General features: G+C 43.1%; 2 protein-coding genes across 2 annotated transcripts; one reads left to right on the top strand and one right to left on the bottom strand.

Annotated features, from left to right (window-relative positions):
* LOC8054437 lies at positions 15,441 to 23,003 on the top strand. Its single transcript, XM_021454351.1, has 6 exons — positions 15,441 to 15,822; positions 15,918 to 15,991; positions 16,112 to 16,174; positions 21,496 to 21,597; positions 21,702 to 21,770; positions 22,405 to 23,003. Exons 1-6 carry the CDS (start codon positions 15,474 to 15,476, stop codon positions 22,819 to 22,821), a joined length of 1,074 nt encoding a protein of 357 aa, XP_021310026.1. The 5' UTR covers positions 15,441 to 15,473; the 3' UTR covers positions 22,822 to 23,003.
* Positions 23,427 to 25,972, bottom strand: LOC8054436 (BTB/POZ domain-containing protein At4g08455). Its single transcript, XM_002459596.2, has 2 exons — positions 25,545 to 25,972; positions 23,427 to 24,106 (listed from the first exon to the last, which is right to left on the bottom strand). Exons 1-2 carry the CDS (start codon positions 25,839 to 25,841, stop codon positions 23,633 to 23,635), a joined length of 771 nt encoding a protein of 256 aa, XP_002459641.1. The 5' UTR covers positions 25,842 to 25,972; the 3' UTR covers positions 23,427 to 23,632.

Here is a 26,728-nt window from a genome sequence, read left to right as displayed (position 1 = left end):
ACCTATCTTTCCTGTCGAGCTGTTTCTGACGGTCTATTCCTGACGGGTTTCTGCCTATTTCTGACGGTTTTTGGCCGTCAGGAATTTTCATAGATCTGGTAGTGTGAATTAACTAGGCCTTGTTTAGTTCCGAAAAATTTTGGGAAATGGACACTGTAGCATTTTTGTTTGTATTTGACAAATATTGTCCAATCATGGACTAACTAGGCTCAAAAGATTCGTCTCGTCAATTTCGACCAAACTATGCAATTAGTTTTTATTTTCGTCTATATTTAATACTCCATGCATGCGTCTAAAGATTCGATGTGACAGGAAATGTGAAAAATTTTGCAAAATTTTCTGGGAAGTAAACAAGGCCTAGTTCAGCACAAGCTAGGATCCAGCTGTAAGCTCTGGTGTGCAGCCCATCCCGATCCACCATTCCGGAATCCTGCCAATACCGCGCCTTGAGCAGCTTCAGTGACTGAAATCTCTTGGATTTCTCCCGTCTCTTGCGAGCAAACTGAAATTTTACCTCCGCGGCAACACAACCCTTGAGCTGTCGTTTCTGTGTTCAGTAGGGTCTACGTACGGCGGCAGGGTCACTTGCAACTCTGCCAAAGGACATCGTTGGGCTGGGTGCACTAATCACCCGACACACTGATTCATCACATATAAGTTTGGGTTTCTCGATGCATCCCAATCTCATGCTCTAGTAGTAGACTTTTAACTTTGCCTCTAGTTTTAATTTGTGCAGGAATTTTAATTGATCTTGTGCGATTGAGTCTACAGTGGATCGAGCAAGCAATTGAGAAGGTTTCACCACTCTTATATATATTCTCCAGTGGCGGATTGGAGACGAGCCCATACAGTTTCTACTGGGAATTTTAAAATTTAACAAAATTCCAGAAAAGAAAAATGTACTGTTGGCGCCTCCATAAAAAGAAAATTGTATTGTATCTGACTCCTCATCTGATACATGACCCGCCCTCGTTCGCAGGACAACAAGGCATGTGCACGAGTGCATCCATGCCATGGAACATGTTTCTACTGCAGCACAGTGCTCCTATCTACCACAAATCTGCGCAGACCAGAGGAAATATTATGACAGAGAGGTCATAACACCAAAATTTCTTTTTCATATTCCATGCCAATAATAATATGCCCGATTCTTATCAAATAGAGTACAACATTATCTTCATTGAGGGTACATATATAGTGAAACTCGATGAACCAAATTAAAGCAGATACAACGATCAATGGAGGTTGGTTTCCATAATGATAAAGTAAAGCTATTGCTATAGAGGAGGTCGTAGGTTAATTAGTACTGGGCATAGAGAGACATACTCCCTCTGTCTCGGTGCAAATTCTAGAGTTGTCCGAAATCAAATTTTTAAAACTTTAACCAAGTTTATAGAAAAAAATGCTAAGATTTATAGTACTAAATTAATATCATTAGATTTATCGTAGAATATATTTTCATAATAAGATACTCATTTTATATCATAGATATTGATACTTTTTTCTATAAAGTTGGTCAAAGTTAAAAAAGTTTGACTGACACGGATTCTAGGAGTTGAAGCTTTCAGGGACAGAGGGAGTACGTCACTATTTACTAAGTCAAAACATGACGGGCATTCTTTTTGGGTACTCAATGATGATGTGCTTCACTATACTCCCATCACTTTGAGTGCTAAATCTAAAAGTGATGCGCAAATACCCATCACTCACTAGTCACTACCGGAAACCGGCTCTTTGTCGAGTGCAAACCTTCGGCCACTCAGCAAACGAGCTCTTTATCGAGTGTTGTGCCAAAACACTCGGCAAAATAATAGCATTCGGCAAACTTTATTTGCCGAGTTTTTTTTTGCACACGGCAAACAAGGTCTTTGCCAAGTGTTTTTTGTTTCGCACTCGGCAAACAAGACTTTACACTCGGGTTAGTATAATATATGGTGAACCAAAATAGAATCTAGACACAAGTAATAGTGTGGTCACAACCAAAATTTTCAACTTCTCCTAGTAATATGGGCTTCTCCTAGTGTTTTAGTTTCAACAATTTAGTGCAAATTTTCCCTAGTAAATGTCTCCTAATGAGGATTCCCTAGTGCTATGACTAATTGTAGTATTTTACTATAAATTAAAAACACTAGGAAAACTCTACTAATTTGTCGTGCAGTGCTAAAGGGGGTACACGTGAGGGGGGTATAGGTTCGAATCTGGTTGGCTGTGTAGCCCGTGAAAATTGCCGCGACTTGTAACTTCAACGGGGACGGGTGGGTGCTGGCTATTGGGGGGCCTCCCCACTTTTTTTTTTTGCTATTCTTTTAGTTTTTTCGTTCAAATTTTGCCAAGTGTTTTTTCTGAGTGCCAAAAAAACACTCAGCAAAGGTCGCTTTGCCGTCTAAAAATAGGCCGAGTGGGCTTTGCCGAAGGTGGCACTTGGTAAAACCTTTGCCGAGTGTTTTGTGACCTTTATTGAGTGCTAGAGGCACTCGGCAAACAAGTTGAGTCCGGTGGTGACTTTTGACACGTCATTTGTGTGCTTCACATGCATGAATTAGCTAGTCTTCTCTTTTCACTACCTGAGAACTGATTATGTTTCAGCTTCTGTACACAATGTCTCGTGAAGGAACGAATCTGTACGATTCAGTGCCCATATCATAGAATCAGATTCATGCATCTCCTTCCAAACTTGAGGAAATGAGCATTTTGAGAGCAATACGAGAAATTTCTGCGGATGCCTACAATTGACTTGTGAAAAGGTGGCGAGTTCCTGTACGGATATATAACCTGCACCATGCTCACAATGTGGAGGCCGGCTGTAGGAGTACTAGAGATGCAAGCAAGCGATTCCCTATGCATCCCAATCTCAGGCATGTTCTTTTAACTTTGATTCTAGTTATGTGCAGGAACGTAAACTTCACTACTGGAAACAGCAACGCTGCCGAGGGTTTTCCGTTTTGCCGAGGGCCGGATCTCGGGCACTCGGCAAAGACCATCTTTGCCGAGGGCCGACCCTCGGCAACGAGGGACCCTCGGCAAAGGCTTCTTCGCCGAGGGCCGGACCCTCGGCAGAGAAACGCCCTCGGTCAAGGCCCATCTTTGCCGAGGGCCGGGCCCTCGGCAAAGAAGGGGCGCTCGGCGGTGTGGGCCCAGAGTAACGGCGGCTCTGGGCGTTAGGCTTTGCCGAGGGCCCGTCGTTAAGCCCTCGGCAAAGCGCTGCCGGAGGTCCGACTTTGCCGAGGGCCCACCAGCCTGCCCTCGGCAATTCCCCTCTTTGCCGAGGGTCTGGCGTGGGCCCTTGGCAAAAATTTTTTTTTTGTTTTTTTGGATCCATATTTTTTTTTCTTTCTTTGGCACACCTACACTATTTTAAACTACATGCCAAAGTTTGGTTCATTTTGAAATAACTTTGGTATATTTTTTGGATTTTTTGAATTTGTTGAATTTTTCGACAAATTTCAAATTCAAACTACAGGTGCATTAAATAATATTATTTAATTATTTCAATCTTGACATTCATGATTGTTAGTGCATTTTCACGCCATATGCAGAAAGCCACATGAAATATCGAACGTTTACCCTCCGAAACATGTCGACCAAGTTGCGTGAAATCGTTTTTTTGAATATATAAAATGAAAACAAACTCAGAAAATCACGAAACTTGGCGACATAACAAGTTATCACATGTGGATGCTATGATAAAAATTTCAAAAAATTCTGAGTCTGTGGTAACGTCTGGTGCACAAAATCCAAACATCTCACATGTGATCACAAATACGAGAGTATCCGGCCCAATCGGAAAACCACAAATAGTGGAGTTTGTACTCCCGGCACTGATGGCCTCGACTACCATGGAAGAGTTGAGGACATCTACCAACTAGAATTTGATGGTGACAAACCTCTGAAACCTGTCATGTTTAAATGCCACTGGTTTAATCCTCGCAAAACGGGACTCACCCCTAGTCTTGGGCTAGTCGAGGTGCGAGAAGATTCTATATATCCGGGAAAGGATATCTACATTGTGGCTCAACAGGCCGTGTAGGTGTATTACACGAGATATGCGAATCAAGCCAAACAAGAGCTTCAGGGGTGGGCTATTGTGCACCAGGTTTCTCAACACAGGAAACTCCCAGCCCCAAACGATGACGATTACAACTTTAACACAAACACATATGATGGAGAGTTCTATCAGGAAGATGGGCTATCGGAGACGCTTCAGATAGTCCTACCTGAGGCCCTCAAAGTGGAAGAAGACAACGAAACGGTTGATGACGAGGATGATAGAGACGTGGTGCAAAATGCCAAGGACATACAAATGCTTGAGCGATTACTTGTCGCTGGTGACGAAGACGAAGACGATGACGTAGGACCTTCGGATAGTGTCGCTTATTTGGATAATATTGACAGTGATGACGAGACCTGTAATCCCAATCACGAGGACTATTCGTATACATGTAATACTATGTCTTTTTTAAATTATTGATATTTTTGTTTTGTTTATTTATTTTGAAGTCTCTAATATGCTTACTAATAAGTCTTGTTTCATTCTTTGTGTGTGCAGGTGTTTGATCAAAGATGGCGAGCAGGCGGCCACGACGTGACACACCCTCGGCCTACGCGAGACGCCCTTCCCTCACTGGCGAGGCAGAGTCGTCAGGGGCAGCCGGCGTAGGACGGCGCAGGAGGGGGAGGCCTTCCACGACGAGTACCAGCCAGGGGCGTAGGAGGCCGCGGAGTCCCACCCCAGACCCCGTGGCTCCGACGCTGGAGGAGGAGTACCAGGAGGACGAGGACCAGGACGAGGACCAGGACCAGGGCCAGGACGAGGGCCATGACGAGGAGCACGGCGCGGCGCCCGAGGACGAGGGAGGCGCAGCGTCGGGTGTCTACCAGCGAGGTCCCGCGAAGCTCCCTCCATACCCACTACCTTAGAGTCGGGCACTGCTTCGCCCTGTACCGCCCAAGTAAGTAAATCTAAATGATATCACAACTACCTCATATGATAGGTTTGAGGGTTTAGAGAGAAACTGATAATTTTTTTCTAACTGGTGCAGGTCTTGGGATCTGGTGTCGGGTACTCCCGTGCGCGCTCCCCCGTCCATCCTGGGTACCCTGTGCCGGAAGTACTTCCCCGGCCTCGTGGAGTTGGCGTCGAGGGCCCGCGAGCCGGCCACCACCTGGGACAGGTACGCTTTAGGGGAGGACGACACGTACCGCAACCCCCAGGAGCGGATACTGGCCGAGTTTTGGGTAAGTTCCTTTCGCAAAACAATAATTAATCCATTACATTAAAATCTATTTTTTTAAAAAAAATAATGATTGGATGTATTATCTTTTGTGCAGAGGTACTTCAGGGTGCAGGATGAAGACGTGGCCCTGGCTGAGTCTGTGGCGCACGCCTCCTGTAGGAAGTATGTCACCGGCATGCACCACGAGGCGCGCGTCCAGGCAGTGATAGACTTCTACGCGTCGGCGCGTAGTATGACTATCACGAAGGCTCAGGCGCGGACGATGACGATGACCCAGGAGCAGTACCTGGAGGTAGATGAATAACATTCAGTTTGTCTCTTTTTTGAATTTAATATATTCAATTATATCTTCATATCTGTCAAACACTCATTGTCTTGTAGGTGATTCCCTGGTGGTGTCGGGCGCATGCCGATGCCTCGGCCGCGATCGTGGGTAGGTGGTTCACGCAGGACTACCTAGACAGGCACGAGTCTCAGCGGGCACTGCGTCTGCAAAGACCAGCTGCCACTCACCATCAAGGCAGCAAGAGCCTCCCCGCCTTTAAAAAATCATATGTAAGTTATTTGTCTTCTATTTAGTTTCGCGTTTAATGTATGCTTGATTGCTCACCCTCTGTCACTTTTCTCGTAGGAGGCTGCGCATCCGGACGAGGAGGTGTCCATGTTCACGGCTTGGGCAGCGTCTCACCAGACTGCATGCCAACGGACCTGGGACGCAGCTGCCCCTCGCGAGGCGTACTCCGACCCCAACGTGTACGATAAGGTCCAGGAGTACACGTCGGCGGTACAGGAGCGGCACGGGCCAGAGTACGACGTCCGCACCGAGCCACTAGATGCCGAGGCCGTCATGAGGCTCGGTGGCGGTAGGAAGCACGGCCGGGCCTGGATCGCAAACGCCGCCATCGACCCCAACACCACCCCCACTCTCAGCCAGCTCAGAGCACAGAGCACGAGCTCCAGCCCGCCCATCCGCGCACGGCCGACTCCGACAGTGAGCATGTTAGCTTCGCTCCAGGTAATTCTAGGTTCACTCATAGTAAATTAATATTCTCGCAACTGAATTACATTTGCATTACTGAAACACTGGAGTGTAATCTTGCAGGCCGACAGCGCCCAGAAGACGGAGCAGATCACGGCCCTCACTGCTCGGCTGGAGACTGAGCGTCTCGCGCGAGAGGCCCAGGACCAGATGATGGCTGAGATGATGAGGGTCCTGGCCGCTCTGGGGCAGCATACAGGTGTGGACGTCACGATGTCAGCTCCAGCGCCTCAGCTGCCGCCGCCGTTTAGTTCTACTGTAAGTGTCAAAGTTAACTTCTTCTTTGTAACTGTAGTGCAGAAATAATTACTGCAATCTCACATAAACATCTAACTGTTTGTGCAGCCTGAGTCGACAGCGGGATCCAATAACCCGCCTCGTACGTCACCGGATCCTGGAGCCTTCGACACACCACCCTCGACGCAGAGGCAGGACGGTTGGGGAGGATGGTGAGTTCTCGCAGCCCTACGGTGCGTACGTGTCGGCGGTTTGGAACTTTGGTTCGATTTGGTGAACTTGTGGACTACTAGATGTACATACATGATGTTCGTGATATATATATGTGATGTTCGTGAGATGTATGTGCTCATTGTGGACTCTGTGTGATGGTATATATATGTATCTGTCTTTTGTCTGGATGAAAATAAACAAACAAAAAAAATTTAAAATTTCTCTGGTCTTTGCCGAGGGCCTTGACCATAGCCCTCGGCAAAGAAATTCAAAAAACAAACAATAATCAGGTCTTTGCCGAGGGCCTTGGCCATAGCCCTCGGCAAAGAATTTCTCAGAAAAAATAAAAAACAAGTCTTTGCCGAGGGCTATGGTCAAGGCCCTCGACAAAAATTTCTCCAGAAAAAATAAAAAAAAAAGACTTTGCCGAGGGCCTGCATGGTAGCCCTCGGCAAAGAAATTACCCAAACAAATATTTAAAAATTCTTTGCCGAGGGCCAGCATGGGGACCCTCGGCAAAGGAATTACCCAAATAAAATTTTAAAAAATTCTTTGCCGAGGCCCAACGTTGGAACCTCGGCAAAGACGCCGTCAGTTGCAGCCCGTGGCCTAACGGCATCTTTTTTCCCCCGAAGGCCGGCGTCAGCCTTCGGCAAAAACTTTGCCGAGTGCCCGACAAACGGCCCTCGGCAAAGATCCCTTTGCCGACCGGAAATTTCCCGAGAGCTAGCCTTTGCCGAGGGTGTTATAGCCTTTGCCGAAGGCCTGAGGCCCTCGACAAAGATCCTGTCTGCAGTAGTGCTTCTTAATTATGCGATTAAGCCGACATAGGTATTTTGAAGCGAGCAATTCAGAATCAGAAGGATGATTCTTCACCGATCCTATATATGATGCCTCGCTCGATCGTTCGCCAGCCAACGTTAACGAGAGGCATGTGCATCCCTGAAACTGGAACCAGGTTTTTTACTACAGCCCACCGCTCCTATTTACCACAAACCTGCTCAGACCAGAGAAATATTATGACGGAGAGAGTTAATATTAATAGCACCAGAATATTCTTTCCATGCGTAGAGTATGTACATTATCTTCGGCCCTGTTAAGTTTCTACCCAAAATTTTTTTCATTCCGTCCCATCAAATCTTTAGATAGATAAAAAATAATTAATTGTACTATTTGCATAGAAACCACGAGACAAATTTTTTTAGCCTAATTAGTCTATAAACATAATTGTATAGTAATACACATGTGCTAATGACGTATTAATTAGGCTTAATAAATTTTTATCACGATTTCAGACGAGTTATGTAATTAGTTTTTTTAATTAGCATCTGAACACCCCTTCGGACATCCCATAAAACATATGATGTGGCACCTAAAATTTTTTCACCCACAAACTAAACAAAGACACGGTGAATACTGAAACCAGATTGAATTAAAAGCAAAGTCATTCGAGGCTCGGGCGCGCTACCAGATTTACTCCAACTGTAAACGTCATTAATATACAGAGAACTGTCCATCCCAATGAACTTTTTGACTGGAAGAACAAGAAGGACATTGTGTTACCCGGAACCCACGTGTCAGACTCTATAAACGGAAGAAAATGAACACAATGAGGACCGAATGACACACGGGTATAGTTGAAGATGAAGTTGGGCATAATGGTGCGAAACAACTTTTTAGTGGCTTCCTGGTTTGGTCGATCTTTCATAGTGGCATACAGATAAAAGGCTCAGGTTCTAAATGCATACACAAGAACGATGTAGCTAGTAACACTCGATAACCGCTTAGCCAAAAAGTTTTTCTCTTTATAGTACGACTATCTATCCTAAACATGATCCTTTATGGTGTCTTGATAACCGAAATCAAAACCCTAAGCAATACCTTTGCTTTGATCTCTATAGGGTTTTTTTTCTCTTTCTTCTTTTCCAAGTTGAGCACTTGATCATTTTGTGGTCATCACCATCATCACCATGATCATTTCTTGCTCCATCACTTGTTATGTACCAACCTAATCTACACACACTTAGTATAGAGGTTAGTACTTAGGGCTTCATCAATTATACAAAAACCAAACTTGGCCTTTCAACTGCTAAGGTCACTGAACGGGTTCTCCCATCGGTACTCAACGCGAACCTAATAGTCCTCGCCTCGTCACCAAACTCCTTCATAAATTTGGCGTCAAAATCCTTGCACTGTTTGCCATCGGTGGGGTGTCGCGGCTTGTCGTCACCCTTCGTGCGCTCATCAGAAGTATGCCACGACATCAGCTTGGCATCCTTAGGATTCCCGAATATATCACGTAGGCGATCTCACGAGTAGGTACCACATCGTCGGAGCTGGAATCTTCCTCTGTCTGTAACCCTCTTCTTCCTCGTCCTCTGGTGATGGGATCTGCTTCTTCGCGGTAGTCTTCTTGGTCGTCTTCTTCTTCTTTGGCCCTCTCTCGTGCGATAATCGACATTCCTTTTGTATCGACTCGTGCCATAGTGCGGATAACTATGCAATTCCTCATACTTGCCCCGGTATAGGATAGGCGTGAAACTTTTTAAGCTTTATCGCCACTGGCCAGATGAGCTTCTTTGCTCGATAGGTGTTGGCAGGCACCTTGTTACCCTCTGGGTATGTGTCAGCAAGGATACGTAACAGGTCGTTGAAGCTAGTGTTCGACCAGCCATGGCAAGCCTTTACCATTACCATTTGGAGGTTAAAATGTAGTGTCGTCCAATGCTTAGTCCTTATAGACGGGATCAATGGCCACCTGCTTCATCTCTCTAAAATTCTCTAACCACCTTGGGCTCCCAAATAGAATGTCGTCATCATGAAGACGATTAGCAATTGACATAAACAGCTCCACGGTCTTAGGATCCCTCACTGGCTCATCACTGCCATCGTACCCTTCATCGCCCTTCAGCCATGTCTTGGAGTAGATCAGCCATCGTGATGTAGTTGTGGTCTGCACTACCATGAATGTGTGCCGTTGCTGATGAGGTTTGTGGTCCGGCATTCACCGCCACCTCCGTCGCTGTCGATGACTTCCCTCCTCCACCAGATGCACCGGCACACGAATCCTCTGCTTCCCCGTGAAACTTCCAAATGGTGTAATCCTTTGATGAAACCGTATCAGACCAAATGAGATTTCACCGTGTCATCTCTATAGGCATAAAGGTTCTTGTAGCTCTTACATGGACAGATGGTGAGTTCCTGCTTCAAACTCAGACAATGACTTTTGACAGTGGAAGTAAACTTTGTCAAATGTTCAATGTAAGCTAGATCCAACCTTGACATCTTGTACATCCATTCCCTGTCCATGACTAGTATAGAAAAAAGACACATGTAAGCACACTAGTATAGAAAAAAGACAGCCGAAAATAGATCTAGATCTAGAGCAAACTTTACAAAAAGATCCAAATTATAGAAAAGAGAGAGGATCGAGCGATTGAGAGGAAAAACCAACATCTTGCGGTGTCCTCCTTCACCAAATCTAAGAGCAAAAACCAACATCTTGCGGTGTCCTCTAGAAAATGGACACTTTTAGGGTTTTAAGCACAAAACTCTAAAAAAATGGTGGAGCCCCAGGGAAGAAGGGTGGACGCGGCTGCATTTATAGCATAGATTTAACCAAGAAGGGCAATGTTAAGCAACCACCACGGTTAATGAGTTATTAATCGTGGCGGGCATTATAAGGAACCACCACGGTCAATACCTATTAACCGTAGCGGTTATCTTACAATGCCTGTCATGGTTAATTACCTTACAATGTCCGCCACGGTTAATTATTAACCGTGGCGGTTGTCCTGTGGGCTGGCCAGTTTTAGCCCCCCTAAATAACCATGGTGGGAAAAAATAACGCCCGTCTCAGAGCCTTATATGAAACACTGCTCAAAATAAAATGTGTAGGAGTGAGTGAAGCACAAATACCCATCACTTTTGGCGTACATATGTCATTTGTGACATCTCGTGAGTAACCACATTATAGCATTTTTAACGGCTTTGAATATTCAATTTTAAATACATAGTGACCACTTCACATGAATTAGGTAGTCTTGTCTTTTCACCCGAGAACTGATTATGTTTTCAGCTTCTGTACGCAATGTCTCGTGAACGAATGAATCTGTAAGATTCAGTTCCCATGCATATCATATAATGGAAAAGAGTCTGCAAACCTTACAATCCCAGATTCATGCATATCCTTTCAAACTTGCAAGGAAATGAGGATCATGAACTTTTTTGATTAACCATTGTGAATTTGCAATATGTGTGGTACGGTAATGAGTAAGAAAATTAACCGTTTTTCTCCAATCCAAGATCTTTAGCTTCTCCTTTGCTCGCCTGTAGCCTGTAGCGACTGCACGCCTGAATCCTTCCCATACTGCTTGGGGCACTGACTACAATCTCTACGATTCCTCTACTCTCTTGTGAGCTACTGCAGTCTTACGGCCGCCGTGCCCGTCGAGGTGAACCATTTGTTCAGTATGGTGAAGGGGTCTCTGATGGGCAAGGTCATAATGCAAGATTGTTTTGATAAAACCAAGAACGCCATATCAGCCATCAACTGCAAAGCTCTCGTTTCCGATGCATCCCAATCTCATGCATGCTCTCTTCTAGTGGTGCATAGTACTAGTGTCTTATCTTTGCCTCTAGTTTTGTGCAGGAACATGTAATGTTCTTGTGCGATTGAGTCTACAGAGGATGAAGCAAGCAATTCAGAAAAATTCTTTCGTCACCACTCTATATATAACCCCTCACTCGTTTGTCAGCCAACGAAGAGGCATGTGCATCGCTGGAACTGGAACTGGTTTTAATTTTACTGCAGCACGGCACAATGCTCCTATTTACCACAAACCTGCACAAACCAGAGAAAATATTATGACGGAGAGTTAATATTAATAACACCAGAATATTTTCTCTTTTTCATATTATTCTTCCATTTCCATGCTGATAATACTATGCCCTCCTTATCAAATATCGTATATATGTACATTATCTTCGTTGAGGGTGCATACTGAAAACCAATGAATTAAAAGCAAAGGCATCTGCTCTGTGGCTCGCTGCCAGTTTTACTCCTACTGTACTATGCATACGTTAATCTATGTAGAAATGGCCCCAATAAACTTTTGGCCAGGGCTCACTCTAGCTCACTGTATATATTATACGAAACGATGTGAAGCAACATCCAAACTTCGCAATAAACCTTGAAGCTGAGGGCCAAGTTGCATTATTATGGCTTGCTATATTCTACAATCATTATGCCCTTTTGTATTAACATTTACAAATCATGTATTGAATATTGCGGGTCCTAAATGATTTCTAATGAAATTATTAGCATAATTGTATAGCCTGTACTACGAGTTGTACTTCACGTGTATATATATGAAAAGCATCTCCCACACAATGTGCGTGGTGATTCTCTAATACCTTTCTACATGGTGTGCACCGCCGAGCCTTGGCCGTACCGTCCCTCTCGCTATCATGTCACCACCACCTCCCGGGCCGTGTTTCTCCTCCCTTCCCCACCCCCTCCATGACCCAACCGGCGGTGCCAGCACTCTGTCGTGCCGCCGTCATCTCCCCCATCTCTAGGATGATGATGGTATCGACCTCCAGCGCCACATCTTACACCCTCACCCCTCCTTTGGACCGGATCCCTAGTTGCTTTGCTCATGCTTGCTTGAAATCTCATTTTAATAGCACTGCAATTGCTAGACAAGCATTGGCAACATGGCCTCTAAGACTACTTTGTGCCAGGTAATCAATTTATGTTGACAGTACATGTAAACAACTTTTAGCACACCATCCAAATGAACCAACTCTTTTTCGAGGTGCTCCCTGACAACAGATTGTGTATGATGTGGTGTCAAAGATGATGTACTCCCTCCATACCCAAATTACCTGACGTTTAGGACATAATTGTGCTTACCAAGAAGTCATTAACTGGAGGATATTTTTCCCTGTCTACCCCTATTAAATAGGATATCGGGTGCAACTTCTATGAGAAAACTACTCTGGTCAACCGGTTAGTGCAGCAAGGCCATCAGGTTTTTATTGTTTGCCTGCATGCCGGCGCTCCATTTCAGTTGGCGTGGAGCCGCATGCTGCGCTTGGACTGCTTCGACGCGTTGATTGGGCGGTGACAAAGGCAACCGAGGCGACACAATTAATTGCTGCTTCGACGCGAGTGCTGATTGGATGGTGACGAAGCCAACCCAGGCGACACAACGAAACAAGGAGCGCAACAGGGGAAGGGCAATCGCGTCCTAAAAATAGCATACGGGCAAGGAACGACAACTTTTGCGAAAATAAACCTTGAGTCTAGGATGTCAATTAATTTAGGTATGGAGGGAGTATGAGTTTCTAGTGTATTGGATGACATGTTTTCACCTAAAGAAACAGTGAATCAGATCCAAGTTTTATATCATATAAACGGAAACTGAAAGATACATTAGCTGATAAATATGGACAAGAAGTTTAAGGCAGGGAATACATTTCTAGATCATTATTGGTAACTTTAAATATGGGCAAGATGAATTTATTATAGCCATAACTGAGTTAATTAAATGTAGCCCACAGCATGCGTCGCTAATTATCCGTAGTAGAGACGAGTGTCACATGCATCTGGTACAGCAGCAAGCAAACACTGCAGAAGCGACACCATCGCAAGTGCTGCTGCTGCTGCTGCTGCTGTCAGGTGATAAGTATGAAAAAGCCGTACTGCTGGCATTACTACTACTGTGAAAATTCCATTAGAAAAAATATTTAGAACAATATCATGCCAGCGTCCACAATTGTTTCAGATTAACGGATCATGTGTGATAAGCTTTGAGGTTAACGAGACTTACTGTACCAGGGTTCAGGATACACCAGACACATCAAAGTTGTTGGATTCTGCTCGAACACCAAACTCAGGGTCGGCCTGTTTGTTTGGCTAAAAAGCCATAATTAATATAATATACACTGATTTAGTGTAAAAAAAACAATACTGAATGCCTAACAAATTAGCTCAAACGAACAGGGCAACACAAAGAGTTAAAGACACATGAGTAACTCAAGTATTGGTAACAAGTTGCAGAATCCAACAACTCAAGGTCTTGTTTACTTTCACCAAAAAACTCAAAATTTTTCAAGATTTCCCGTCACATCGAATCTTTAGACGCATACATGAAATATTAAATATAGACGAAAATAAAAACTAATTGCACAGTTTAGTCGAAATTTATGAGATAAATCTTTTGAGCCTAGTTAGTCCGTAGTTAAACAATAATTATCAAAAACAAACGAAATTGCTACAGTGTCGCGAAATGTTTTCAAGCCTGAACTAAACACGGCCCAAATCTCTCTTCACTAAACTCAGCTCGAGAAGGCGGACTGCAGTTAGTCCAATGGTGTACTAATCACCCGACATGATCCGCCATCCGAGGCAAGTTTGCGTTTCCCGATGCATCTCAATCTCAGGCATTCTCGTGCAGTACTACTAGTTCTTGTGCGATTGAGTCTACAGAGGACGAACCAAGCAATTCAGAAGGATTCTTCACCACTCTTATATATGATGACCCCTCGATCGCTCGTTTGCCAGGCAACAAGAGGCACATCCCTGGAACTGGAACATGTTTTCACTGCAGCACTGCACTGTGCTCAGAGTTAATATTAATACACCAGGATATCTTCATTGAGAGCGCGGATACCGAAACCCGATGAAGGCCTTGTTTAGATCCAAAAACTTTTTGGATTTTGACACTGTAGCACTTTCGTTTTTATTTGACAAACATTGTTCAATTATAGAATAACTAGGCTTAAAAGATTCGTCTCGTGATTTACAGATAATCTGTGCAATTAGTTATCTTTTTTTATCTATATTTAGTGTTTCATGCATACGACGCAAGATTCGATATGATAGTGAATCTTGTAAAGTTTTGGGAAACAAGGCCGCATCCGAGGTTCGATTTATTCCAATCGACGATCCCAATAAACATTTTGGCCAGGGTTAGCCCGCTAGAGCATATAATAGGGAACGATGTGAAGGCTTCATCTTACGAACCTGGTTTCACATAGTGATTTTCTCTAGTGTTAGTTGTGGCAAACATTTTCCCCAAGCAAGTGAGGCAGTACAATGACCTCACAGCAAGAGACTTAGCTTAACCAAGAAGCATTTCATTATTATTAATTAGAGGGTCCGAATAACCAAGAAACATCTCATTATTATCAATACATATATTATATCATGTTCTTACATGACCAACACCATACATATAGATTCCTCCTTCATACCCACGGCAACACGCAAAAAATCCTCTTAGAATATATGATATGCAAGTACAACATTCGAACTGTCACACACCTATCAGGCCCCCACGACATACTCCATCGGTTCTTTTCTACATGTCGTGTTAGTTTTATTCTAAATTAAAGATTTTAATTTTTGACTATCAATTTTGTGAAATCCATATAGTTTCACAACATGTACATTATATATTACAAAATTAAATGTCATATAGTGGATTTAAAAACATAAATATTACGTTATTAACATGTATACTTCTTTTAAAGTTGATGGTCATCAAAATTAAAAATATTTAAATTAGATCTAATACTCCTACTTAATGTAAAAAAAACCAAGAATGGGCCTGTCAGTGCACCGAGCCTAGGCCCACGGCGATCTGCGAGGTAACCGAAAACCTGGCCCAGCTCAAGAAACTCAAGAAACCTCACTAGCACCACCCGCATCACCAGTTGCCGCCTCCTCTCCCTCCCTCTCAATGGCGCAGCTCCCAGACCCCGCCGCCGCCAATGTAGCGGCCGGGAAAGAAGAGACGGCAGGCTGGGAGGACGCGCTGGACCTGGACGACTCCGACATCCGCTTCGATCCCCTCCCCCACTCTTTCGGCGCCACCGCCTCCCAGTCCCAGCCCCAGCAGGACAAGCCCCCGCACCCCTCCCACCACCACCCCAGCCACCGCATCCCTGGACCTGCCGCCGCCGCCGTCCAGGACACGGTCGTCCCCCGCTCCGTCACCCGCCCGCCTCTCACACTGGGACGCGGGGACGCGCGCGCCACGGACGCCGACTTCCTGCGGCCCCCGTGGCTCAGCGCCCTCCAGTTCCTTGGTGAGGGGTAGTTCAGTGAAGGCATTCCTTCGCGTTTCGTGGCGAGGTTTGTCTCCGTGTGATGTTGTTGTCCGTCTTTGTTGGCTTGGATGCAGGGAAGGACCGCGCGTGGGAGCGGCCGGGGATCAGGGCCATTAAGGGCGACGAGGACTTGCTTCGAGCACCTTTGGTGCGTGTTCTTCCACCTGCCAAGCTTTTAGTTTTTCATTCAATGGCCATTTCGTCCCATCCTAGCGGGGATATTTTGGGGGTTCTCTGTTCACATGAGTGTGTTCTGTGTTGTCATCAGGTGGCTGGGGTGGTGACATCGTGCAAGCCAAACGGGCTCGGAGATCTCTTCTTGATTCTAAAGGTTAGCACTCAGCATGTCATTTAGTTCTCTGTGCTGTCTTGTTTTCGTTTTAGCATGTCATTTCGTTTTAGCGAAAACAATCAGGGGAGCTGTATGTCATTTCATTAAGCGATCCACTTAATGAACAAAACAAGAAGCAACCTAAAAACTGAGACAGCAGTCCTTAGAAAATGGTTTGTTAGTGAGGTCTTTAGCCCCAGCTGTACACCGTAAGGCACTCTCGTCCACTGCCCTCATAACCAAGTTTGTACTTGGAAAAGCTCCATCGATGTTTCCACAACTCTCATACTGCCAGGATAATCAAAGTATTCAAGCCTTCCTTCTCTATGCTGCTTGTTCACACCCTTTTGATTGCACAGAACCACCATGTAAAAAGACTAGCCAAGCCTTTGTCAGGAACTACAGCTTGTAAACCCAGCTTCTGTGATATGATGAACCGACCACAATTCCTTTGCAACTACACAGGAAACCAAAATGTCACTGTTGTTCTCAGCTGCTTGATTGCACAAACGGCAAGATTCAGGGCGATGCTAGCGCTTAACAACCTGTCAGCTGTCCAACAGCATTACAGTCATTTAGGACAGCTAGCCACAAGAATTTATTTCCAAGATGTAAACCCTGTGGATTCCACAAACAAAGAGTTGTAAGCTGATTTGCTTGAATATAATCCCGGCCCTGTCAATTTACAAAGGTACTTGCCTTGAAATCCATCGTGGAGGGTGACATTTTGTAGCAAGTCACATACTTGGAGATATTCCATTAGTGCCTTTAAAGTGAGACCATGTTTTCAGATCGTATTATCGAATCTAGTTGTTTGACCACCGATCAGACGACTAATCGCGATTAGTCGTCGATCAGGGTTGATTAGTCGGTCTGATCGGTCTGGTCGGGCTGATCGGACATTTAGTCGTCCTTATGCCTAGATAACCTGATCGACCATGTATATACTATATATATATATGATGTAAATATATGAATTCATGGCATAATGAATCATTATCATGGTGATTTGGCCACTTACATGTAATTCCAGCTTGCTGATGCCTGATTTGGCCACAAACATGAGCTCCTGCCTCCTGGACACTCACTCACTCTTGTTCTTTTCTTACCCTAATTCGCTGGCTTAAGGTGGGCCTAATTCTTCCTACAGGCCTAAATACAATATTCCTGTACTGGCCCAACTTATCGTCCTGCTACACTTATCGGACGACTAATCGTGACTAATCGCATCTAATCGGACGATAAGGTTTCTGATCGACCTGATCGAATCGATGAAACTTATCGAGCACGCAGTTACGATAAGGACGACTAATCACGATTAATCGCGATTAGTCGTCCGATATGAAAACATGGAGTGAGAGCACCTCTGATATCTTTTACCGATCCTCTATTTACCATTATTCCATTATTAACAAAATATTCCATTTTGTAGCAAGTCACATACTTGGAGATATTCCATTATTCTTCGATCCTGCTAACGCCTCTGGCACTGACTGAAATCTCTGGGATTTCTCCCTTCTCTCGTGAGCAATGCTGCACCCCTCAAGGGTCACTTGCAACTCTGGCGCTCGCTTTTCCTGTACTTGATTGTTTTCAGAACCCTAGAACACAGACGGTAGTCAGTCCAATGGTGTGTACTGATTACTGGTGACAATCACCCCATGCAAGTTTGGGTTTCCCGATGCATCGCAATCTCATGCATGCTCTTATAGTAGTACTAGTCTTTTAACTTAGCATCTAGTTTTGTGCAGGAACGTAATGTGCATGTGCGAATTGCAATTGAGTCTACGTACAGAGGATCAAGCAAGCGATTTAGAAGGATTATTCACCACTTTTATATATGACCCCCTCGCTCGTTTGCCAGCCAGGTTACTGAGAGGCATGTGCATCCCTGGAACTGGAACTGGTTTTTACTGCATTACGGTACTCCTATTATTACCACAAACCTGCACGGACCAGAGAAAATATTATGACAATGAGTTAATACTAATAACACTGGAATATCTTCATTGAGGGTTTAGAGCTACCAGTTTTACTCCAACTGTATACATATATTAATATACGGAGAACTGAGGATCCCAATAAACTTTTGGCCAGGGTTCACCCTAGCTAGCTCACTATATAATACGAAACGATGTGAAGCACCATGCACACTTTGTCATATCTTGAAGGCTTCAACTTACGAACCTTGTTTCACATAGTGATTTTTCTTGTGTTAGTTGCAGCAAACGTTTTCCTCAACCAAGTGAGACAGTAAAATAGCATCACAGCGATAGACTTAGCTTAACCAAGAACTATGCATCTCATAATTACTAATTAGATAGTCCACATAATCAGTGTTAGCCTAGACAAAGACATTCTAGACCAAGATTATACTAGTGTCTGCAGTAAAAAACATAAATCTTTGATTCAAGACATATTTTAAGAGCTGTATTCAGAAAAAGTCGCATATATATACAACATGCAAGTACAACATTCAAACCATCATGCAACCACCAGTCCACCACAACATACTCCATCTGTTCTTTTACAAGTCATATTAACTTTGTTGTAAGTTAAACATTTTAATCTTTGACCATCAATTATTATATAGTACTATTAAACGTGTTAGTGCATTGCGACGGAATCCAATACGTACAGGAATCAGACTTTGTATCATCGCTAGACACGAGTTGTTCTAACTCACAGGTGTCGGCAATCAGTGTCAGTGAGAGGTTTGGTTCGGTTTCATCGATGCAAGAAATCTTTGGTATCGTTCTAACTAAAAAACGATTGGTGCAAGCTATCATAGAAACCGACCATTTCAGTGTTGGTTTCTTTGGTGCGGTTTCCAGTTCTCCATAGAAGTTTATCTTGTTTGTTCCAAATCTTTCAATAGTAGAGATGGACAGACGGAAAGACAAAGAATCAAGGAAGCAAATCATTAGCTATTTTATGTTCGATTCCAGCAGTAGAGCCGATTAGTTGTTTGCATAATGTGCTATTTTTTATTGTTTTGGATGCCAACCAATGTTGGAGAGATGACCATATCATTTTTTTTTTGGAGGAAACATGGATAAATACATCATTGCATTGTGTGTGGAACCTAACATGTGAAAACTGAAATTTAACATAGGAATTGCTGGTTCATCAAACTGCAGAGAAAATAAATGAGCAGAATAGTATTCAAGCCTTCCTTCTCTATGCTGCTTGTTCACACAACTCTCCCACCAGGATAATCAAAGTATTCAAGTCTTCCTTCTCTATGCTGCTTGTTCACACCCTTTTGATTGCACTGCACCACCATGTAGAAAGACTAGGCAGCCTTTGTCAGGAACTAGAGCTTGTAAACCCACCTTTTGTGATACGATGAACCACACTTCCTTTGCAACTACACAGGAAACCAAAATGTCCTTGATGTTCTCAGCTGCTTGATTTGCACAAAATGCAAGAAGCAGGGTGAGGCTACCCTCGCTTAACAACCTGACAGCTGTCCAACAGCTCATTTACGACAGCTTGCCACAAGAACTAACCCCTCAATGGAACTCAAGACTTCCAAATTTATTTCCAAGGTGTAAATCTGTTGGATTCCACGAACAATGAGTTGTAAGCTGATTTGCTTGAATATAATCCTGACCCTGTCAATTTCTGAAGGTACTTGCTTTGAAATCCATCCTGGAGGGTGACAATTTGTAGCAAGTCACATCTACTACAGCCTCCTTCACCATTTTCCGTTTGATTTCTTGCCTTTAAAGTGACAGCACCTCTGATATCTTTTACCCATCACCTATTAACCACAGCCTCCTTCACAATTCTCCATTTAATTGCTTGCTAGGGACAAGGATAATAAGGTTGGTAGTAACTTCTGATATGGTCTTTCCTTGCAGCCATAGATTAGTTTAGAATTTAGCAGCGGACCCATCCTCTACATTGGTTATCTTATCATAGCCATATCAAAAATATCTCTCACGGTTGGATGCACCTGGATTTATGACCCTGTCCATGGTTGACCAGAGTCTGTTTTCTCAAAGTCATAGCCATCTTAATTATGGCACCCAACCAAGAAAGGTCAGATCATGAAAGCCACAAAATTGAAGTTGCCGTTGAACTCGCTGCTAATAAACAAGACAATTACCACCATTGTCCTCTTGGCCTTTCTAAAGAAAGTCTTATCTTTTTATCAATTGCCTTCATCATCAATTTTTGAAGGCTCATAATGGTCATAAGATATGTCAGAAATGCTTGTACCAAACTTAATCTACCAGCTTCTGTTCATCAAAGGGGCCCTCCAGCTTGGCAAATAATCAGCCACCTTATCAACAAATGGCTGCAATTCAGTTTTGGTGAGCTTCATGGACAAAGGAAGCCCTATATAGGTACCTGGAAAGTTCCTGATTTCACATGTGAGATGATCATGTAAATTTCCAGCTCTTTGCACTTGATTAGTGTGGCAGAAGTCTTGCGATTTATGAATCGCTTTGAGGCCTGAAGCTTCTCCAAAATGTGCAATGCTTGCTTGATCAGTTTCCATATCCTTCACAACTGGTTGTATCCATAAAACAGCATCATCAGCATATAATGATGGCTGGTGCTGATGCCATAGACCATGGAACAAGAGTAGCTTTAACAATCCTTGTTGTGATGCTCTAAAGACCAAAGAGTTCAGAACCTCCATTAACAAAACAAATAGCATGGGTGATAGTGGATCGCCTTGTCAGAGACCATGTTAATGAATCTCTCCCAGTTCACTGTTCACCAAGACATAGGAGGAGAAAAGGTGGGCAGGAAAGCACATAACACCATTGCATCATCAATGACCAAAATGTCTTTTGTATGTTTAACTTAACTAGGATATAGGGATCCTTTTGTCTATATAAGATTCTTGTTATCTGTTGGAATAGGAAGAAATGATCATGGATGCATCTTCCCTGAGTAAAAGCACTTTGATTAGTTGATACCATGGAACTACTTTGTTGCAAGTTTGAATAAAAACACTTTGAATAGCCAAGAGTTTTGTAATCAATTTTTGGAAACATTGTGTGCCAAATTTATTGATCTGAAGTCTTTCACTTGAATAGTATCAACTTTGTTTTTTTAATCAAAGTAATAGAAGTAGTGTTTGGCAGTCCAAGCTTTGTCATCTGACCTAGCAGCTGCCTTCGTCTAATCTTGCTTAATGATCAATAAACAAGACCTATATCAAATGGCCCATAAAGAATACAGGACATAGCTTTGCGATTGTGTGCTTCAAAGAGGCTAAGCCAAAACAAAGCATTAGCGCTTTTGTGTAACCAATCCTCCATTATATATTGAGCTGAATATCAACTGCTTACTCTTGATAGGATCCAACCGACTCAATCGGTGCTTCAGTTCACAAGAAAGTTCTTTTGGAGGAGAATAATGGCCATGATATCTCGATTGGGTGTGCCGTTGTTTTTAGTAAGGTGAGTACATAAGTTGTGACTTATTTTGTTGTCAAACTAGTCTACTGTGGTGGCTGGTGGTAAGTGATTGGTTCAACTGTTGAATATGCTGTTTTCAAGTCCAGGTAGCTATTTTCCGCCCGTCTCATACCAAGTTGTGCTACCTCAATGTTACCAAAGGAAAAGTGGTCAAGGTATTATTCATAGTTTCATACTGATTTAGATTGCTACTAATTACTGTAATCTGTTCTGATATACATGATGATGCTTTCCCAGTTTAATTGTTGTTGAAATCAAAATTGTTGAATATAATTTACTACTTTAGTAAAAAGAAATAAATCAAAGTAAACTACTCTGGTATTTGTACAAAAAATATTCTTGTTCTGCTTAGCCATTTTTGGAGTCTGATTATACAGTGTCAACTGCAACGTTTTTGCATTGAATCTGCATTAATGAGGTACAAACTATTATCTGAAGGCAACATATCAAGTGCAATCACATTGTCAGGTACAATTTTGCAGTCAACTATTGGTTTGGGATTGATTCAATGTATCACGTATAAAATCCTGAAATTTTAATGATTCAGTGATTCTATGATAACACTGAAAAAATATGGAACTTGGTATCTCCCTTAAATTCAATTGCCTTCCAAATCTCAGGAGTCAGGACTTGAAGTTTATAACCATCTTTCCACAGCAGTTTCATGGTGTCATTTTTGTCAATATTGAAGCACTATTACAATGCTCTCAAACACATTACATCATAATAATATTTTTTGTACAGAAATCCTCTTGGGACATATGGGTATAATGATGCAAATATTTGCAGGTTTTTAGTAAGGATTGTGCTGCCCCAGCTAAGCAAGTGATTTCATCTAGTACTACTGAAAGAAGTCAAGGTGGAGATTCTACCAGCAATATAATGATGAAAATTTTTGGTCGTGGAGACATGATGCCCAGTAACAACGAGATCACAGTTACTAAGGTTTCTCATGAACACCATGCAACACCTGATTCAAGTAATAGCGCTTCAACGTGGGATATTTCTGGTGGGTTTAGTGTAAGAAGTAACCAGGAGGGTAAATTGCTGGTAGGAGATCCACACAAGCATATGTCAAGCTGCAGTACTGATGGGCATACCCCAAAAGAAAATGTTAATACCAGCAGCGAATCACTTCTCAAACGCAAGAGGGCTGTATCAGAATGGACAGAGGAGCAGCTTTCTGAACTGTCTGTTGACTACTAGCATTTTAGTATATATCTGATAAACAAGTTGTTAGATTTTAGTAGTCAATGTATTGCAGTTATATTAATGATGTGAGTATGTAAGAAATTGACAAGTTTTGTACAGTGGCATTTATAGCATCTGGAGTTGTATATGGTTGTTGCCCAGGAGCTCACTTTTCTGAAATGGTTGTCATGCCGGTCTTTCAGTGCACACAATTTTATGCTTCTGCCTTCTGATAATTGAACAATTTTATGCTTCTGCCTTCTGAAATGGTTGTCATGCCAGTCTTTCAGTGTACGAAATTATGAATTGACCTGGACATGTTAATCTGGTTTTATCTTTACCTTCAAGAATAGGCTGCAGGTGGTTATAAGGCATAAAAGCACATGTTTCTGGTACAATCATCTGCCTGCCAAGTTTCGCCAGATGCATGTTAATGTACACTTTGATTAATCTCTATATAGAACGTTTGCATGATAGGTTGGTTTGCTATAATATGATATGTGCAACATTTGTTGCTTCAGGTAGAGTTAATTTATCTAGAATACTTATAATTTAGGGGGAAAATTAAATACCCCAGTACCTTATATTTAAGGACTTAGAGGGTACATCACATTCCATTATAAACCAATTGGGCACATGGTCGGACATGAAGATGCCATTATATCCCGTTTAATTTTCAACAGCTGGTCAACCCTGTTTCAAGCAACATCATCTAATTGATTACCATCCAAAAAAAAACAGTTTGCATCTAAACAGCATGAGAATATGATGAATGCACAAACACATAGTTAGAATACTACTACTGCACAAGTTATGTTCATAATTATCACTTCCGGCTGCTACAATCTGTGTCCTTCCCAGCAGCAGTGTTGACTTGCCGGTTGAGATATGCTTCATAGATCTCCACAACAAGCCTTGGGTCCTTCTCAACAAGCTCCTTGTATTCCTCGCGATCCGCTAGCGTAGACATGCTGCCCATGAGCACAGAAAGCGAGGCCTCCAGCAGCTGCTTTGCACTGTGACGGTGTGCGAAGGCATAGTGGGTAATAGCATTCTCGTTATTCACTTTGGATATTATGAACCTCTCACAGTATGCCTTCAGGTGCTTCACTTCATACTTCTCAGCCAACACCAAGAGATCAGATGCCATTTGTTCATCTAGAAGAGCTTCTGCAGTGTACATGTAATTGACAAAAGCACGAAGGACATCATAAGACACATCATAGATTTTGATGACGCCACTCCTACTCTCTTCCATCTCATTCTCGAGCATCGCTCTGAAAACAGGAGATCTGCTGGCCTGTTTGAAAGAAAAAGTCAGTTCAACATATAATGCAGTTCCACTGCAACAAAAACACACAACTAAGACACATAAAATTTACACACAAATGAAAAAATATCTTGGGTACACCAACTACAAAACTAATTGAGGAGAACTGCAAATGCAAAAATTAGAGAATAATGCTGGCATGACTGTAAATCTGCAAAAATAAATAAATAAATAAATAAAGCTACCAACTGATATGAGCACAATTAGCTAGCCTATGACTAAAATATGCGCAAACTGAAAAGTAATAAAGAGTCAAGCACTTTAACCAAATAGTTGATAGATGGAAGATTCCATGTGAAAAATGTGTGGCCACGTAAAGAATGAATATATCTTTACCATGTGAACATAAATCCCACCCTGGAGCAACATTGAAAGTCTGTGCAGTTATGCATTTAGAATCAGCACAATTAAGCACTGATATAAGTGATCATAAAATTTTATATATGCATGTGATTTTGCCATTGTAGTTAATTAATCAGCACTAACATGTTCCAGTAGGTGGTGATGGTTATTCTTGGCATCTCTTATCACACTGTATCTTATACTGTACTCATGGGAAGAGGATACACAGGAAAAAAGAAGTTAAAGAGACAATGCTCCACCATACTCATAGATACAAGTACTTGAAGCATCAACATATAGGTTAGTTTTAACACATCAAGAAAGTTTTAATTGGTGCAGGGATCTGAACTGTAGCTCTAAAGCTGATTGAAGCCATAAATAAGCTCCATGCTTCATGGGGGAAAAACTGTAATGTTGCATCAGATACCTTGTACCCTTTTGTGCTCTGTCCACTTCACCTCATCATCTAGATCATATAGGAAGCATTTAGATATGGTTGTTGGCATGTAGATTTAGAATTTCCTTCAAGCATTTTGATATTTTACATTGGCCACCACATCATGTCTCAATAAAGAAAGTAAGATCTATTACCCACTGCCTATCTACTCTACAAGCATCTGATTCCAGCACAATCGTTTCACATGAGGATTATAAATGAAAACTTATACATGAATAACAGCAGCATGCCGAGAACTCTCACGGGTCAGGCAACTCAATATAGCCCCATCAGGAACACCAGTGAGTACCATACCAGAGGATTGGCCAGTAGGGCAGTAAGCTTGTAGAACTGTTCAATTCACTACTAGGAATCAGGTCTATGCATGGAATGGAAAATAAAAAAACAGGGGAACACCTCATCACAAATTGACTACCTTCCTGTTCACATTCTAGGATTCATAAATTGACTACCTTCCTTTTTTACATTCTAGGATTAGGTTTAGTTCTAAGACTAGTCGATCTAGAGGTCTGTCAGTAACTGAACCATCAAGGAGGACACAAACTGAATCGCACCCAAGGAATCATGTAAACAGCGCAAGGAGAAGCTGAGAAGTAAAGGAGGACCCACGAGGATGACGCGGTGGGCGGGGACGGCGGGTGTGTCGGGGGTGCGCGCAGCATCGCCGTCGCCTCCCGCGCCGGAGGAGGAGGGGCAGGAGGGGATGGCGTGGAGGAGGAGGTCGCAGTTGGGGGCGGATGCGGCGTCGAGGGTGGGGGACGGGAGGCGGAGGAAGTGGAGGCGGGAGCGGAGCTCCTCGATCTCGCGCTTGAGCTCCTCCTCCGTCTCGCTGGCCTCGTCGTAGCACTCCTTGCAGGTCCCGGCATCCTCCTCGTCGTACCCTTCCTTGCACGAGTGGCACCACATCTTCGGAGCTCCTCCAAACGCCGGCCGGCCTCGCCGCCGCGCTACGAGGGCCCCCTTTTCGGAGCGGCGGTGGCGTCGCGGATGGGTGGTGGTGTGGCGGGCTGGCGGCGACGGCTGGGACTGGGAGTGAGAGGGGGGGGTCACGTGGGCTTGTCTGACGGCTCTTGGTGAGTTCGCATGTGGGCCTAAACTCACTGTTCCCATGGTAGCCCGGCCCACTGACGAACATATTTTCTCACATTTCGGAGAAATTTGTAAATTCTGCTAAAAAATAAGAAATTTGTAAAATTGAAAATACCCTGAAAAATATACATAACATAAAAATCTGGTAAAACTTCTTTAGAATTTTAGGAAAATGTATATTATTACGGCCCAATAGGTGATGACTCTACCGATTCACCCAGAGTCGAAAAAACTCTGCACAGCTAAGGGTTCACCTCAAAAACTAAAATTTTTTTTAAGATTCCCCGTCACATCGAATCTTACGCATATGCTTGGAGCACTAAATATAGACGAAAATAAAAATTAATTACACAGTTTACCTGTAAATCGTGAGATAAATCTTTTAAATCTAGTTACTCCATGATTAGATAATGTTTGTCAAATAAAAATAAAAGTGCTACAGTCTCGAAAACAAAAAAAAAATTCGGAACTAAACAAGACCTAAGAGCCACATAGTTGGCCTTCTAATACGCGAAAGGAACCAGAGTAACAAAACTTGGACGCCCTATATACAACCAGCTTTGATATTAACCTCAACTTTGTTCACCACAGCGATCTTCAAGTGGCAACTTCGAACGTCAGGGCTGCGCAAGCATTGTTGTTAACCCACCAGCAATCAGCTTGGTTACTTCCAGGAAATCCAAAGCACCTGGGACGTTTCCATC

Source organism: Sorghum bicolor, chromosome 2 (genome assembly GCF_000003195.3).
Source record: "Sorghum bicolor cultivar BTx623 chromosome 2, Sorghum_bicolor_NCBIv3, whole genome shotgun sequence".
Classification (NCBI taxonomy): domain Eukaryota; kingdom Viridiplantae; phylum Streptophyta; class Magnoliopsida; order Poales; family Poaceae; genus Sorghum; species Sorghum bicolor.
The sequence above is the reverse complement of the archived record's forward strand: the minus strand, read 5'-3'. Positions and strand labels throughout refer to the sequence as shown.

Bases quoted from the DNA above. Each gene is read 5' to 3' on its own strand.
- LOC8054437 (XM_021454351.1), top strand. From the start codon at position 15,474: ATGGCGCAGCTCCCAGACCCCGCCGCCGCCAATGTAGCGGCCGGGAAA. The intron at 15,823-15,917 runs GTGAGGGGTAGT...GCTTGGATGCAG, and splicing joins CAGCGCCCTCCAGTTCCTTG to GGAAGGACCGCGCGTGGGAG. The intron at 21,598-21,701 runs GTGAGTACATAA...TTTCAAGTCCAG, and splicing joins GTGCCGTTGTTTTTAGTAAG to GTAGCTATTTTCCGCCCGTC.
- LOC8054436 (XM_002459596.2), bottom strand. From the start codon at position 25,841: ATGTGGTGCCACTCGTGCAAGGAAGGGTACGACGAGGAGGATGCCGGG. The intron at 24,107-25,544 runs GTGGGTCCTCCT...TCTTTCAAACAG, and splicing joins CCGCCCACCGCGTCATCCTC to GCCAGCAGATCTCCTGTTTT.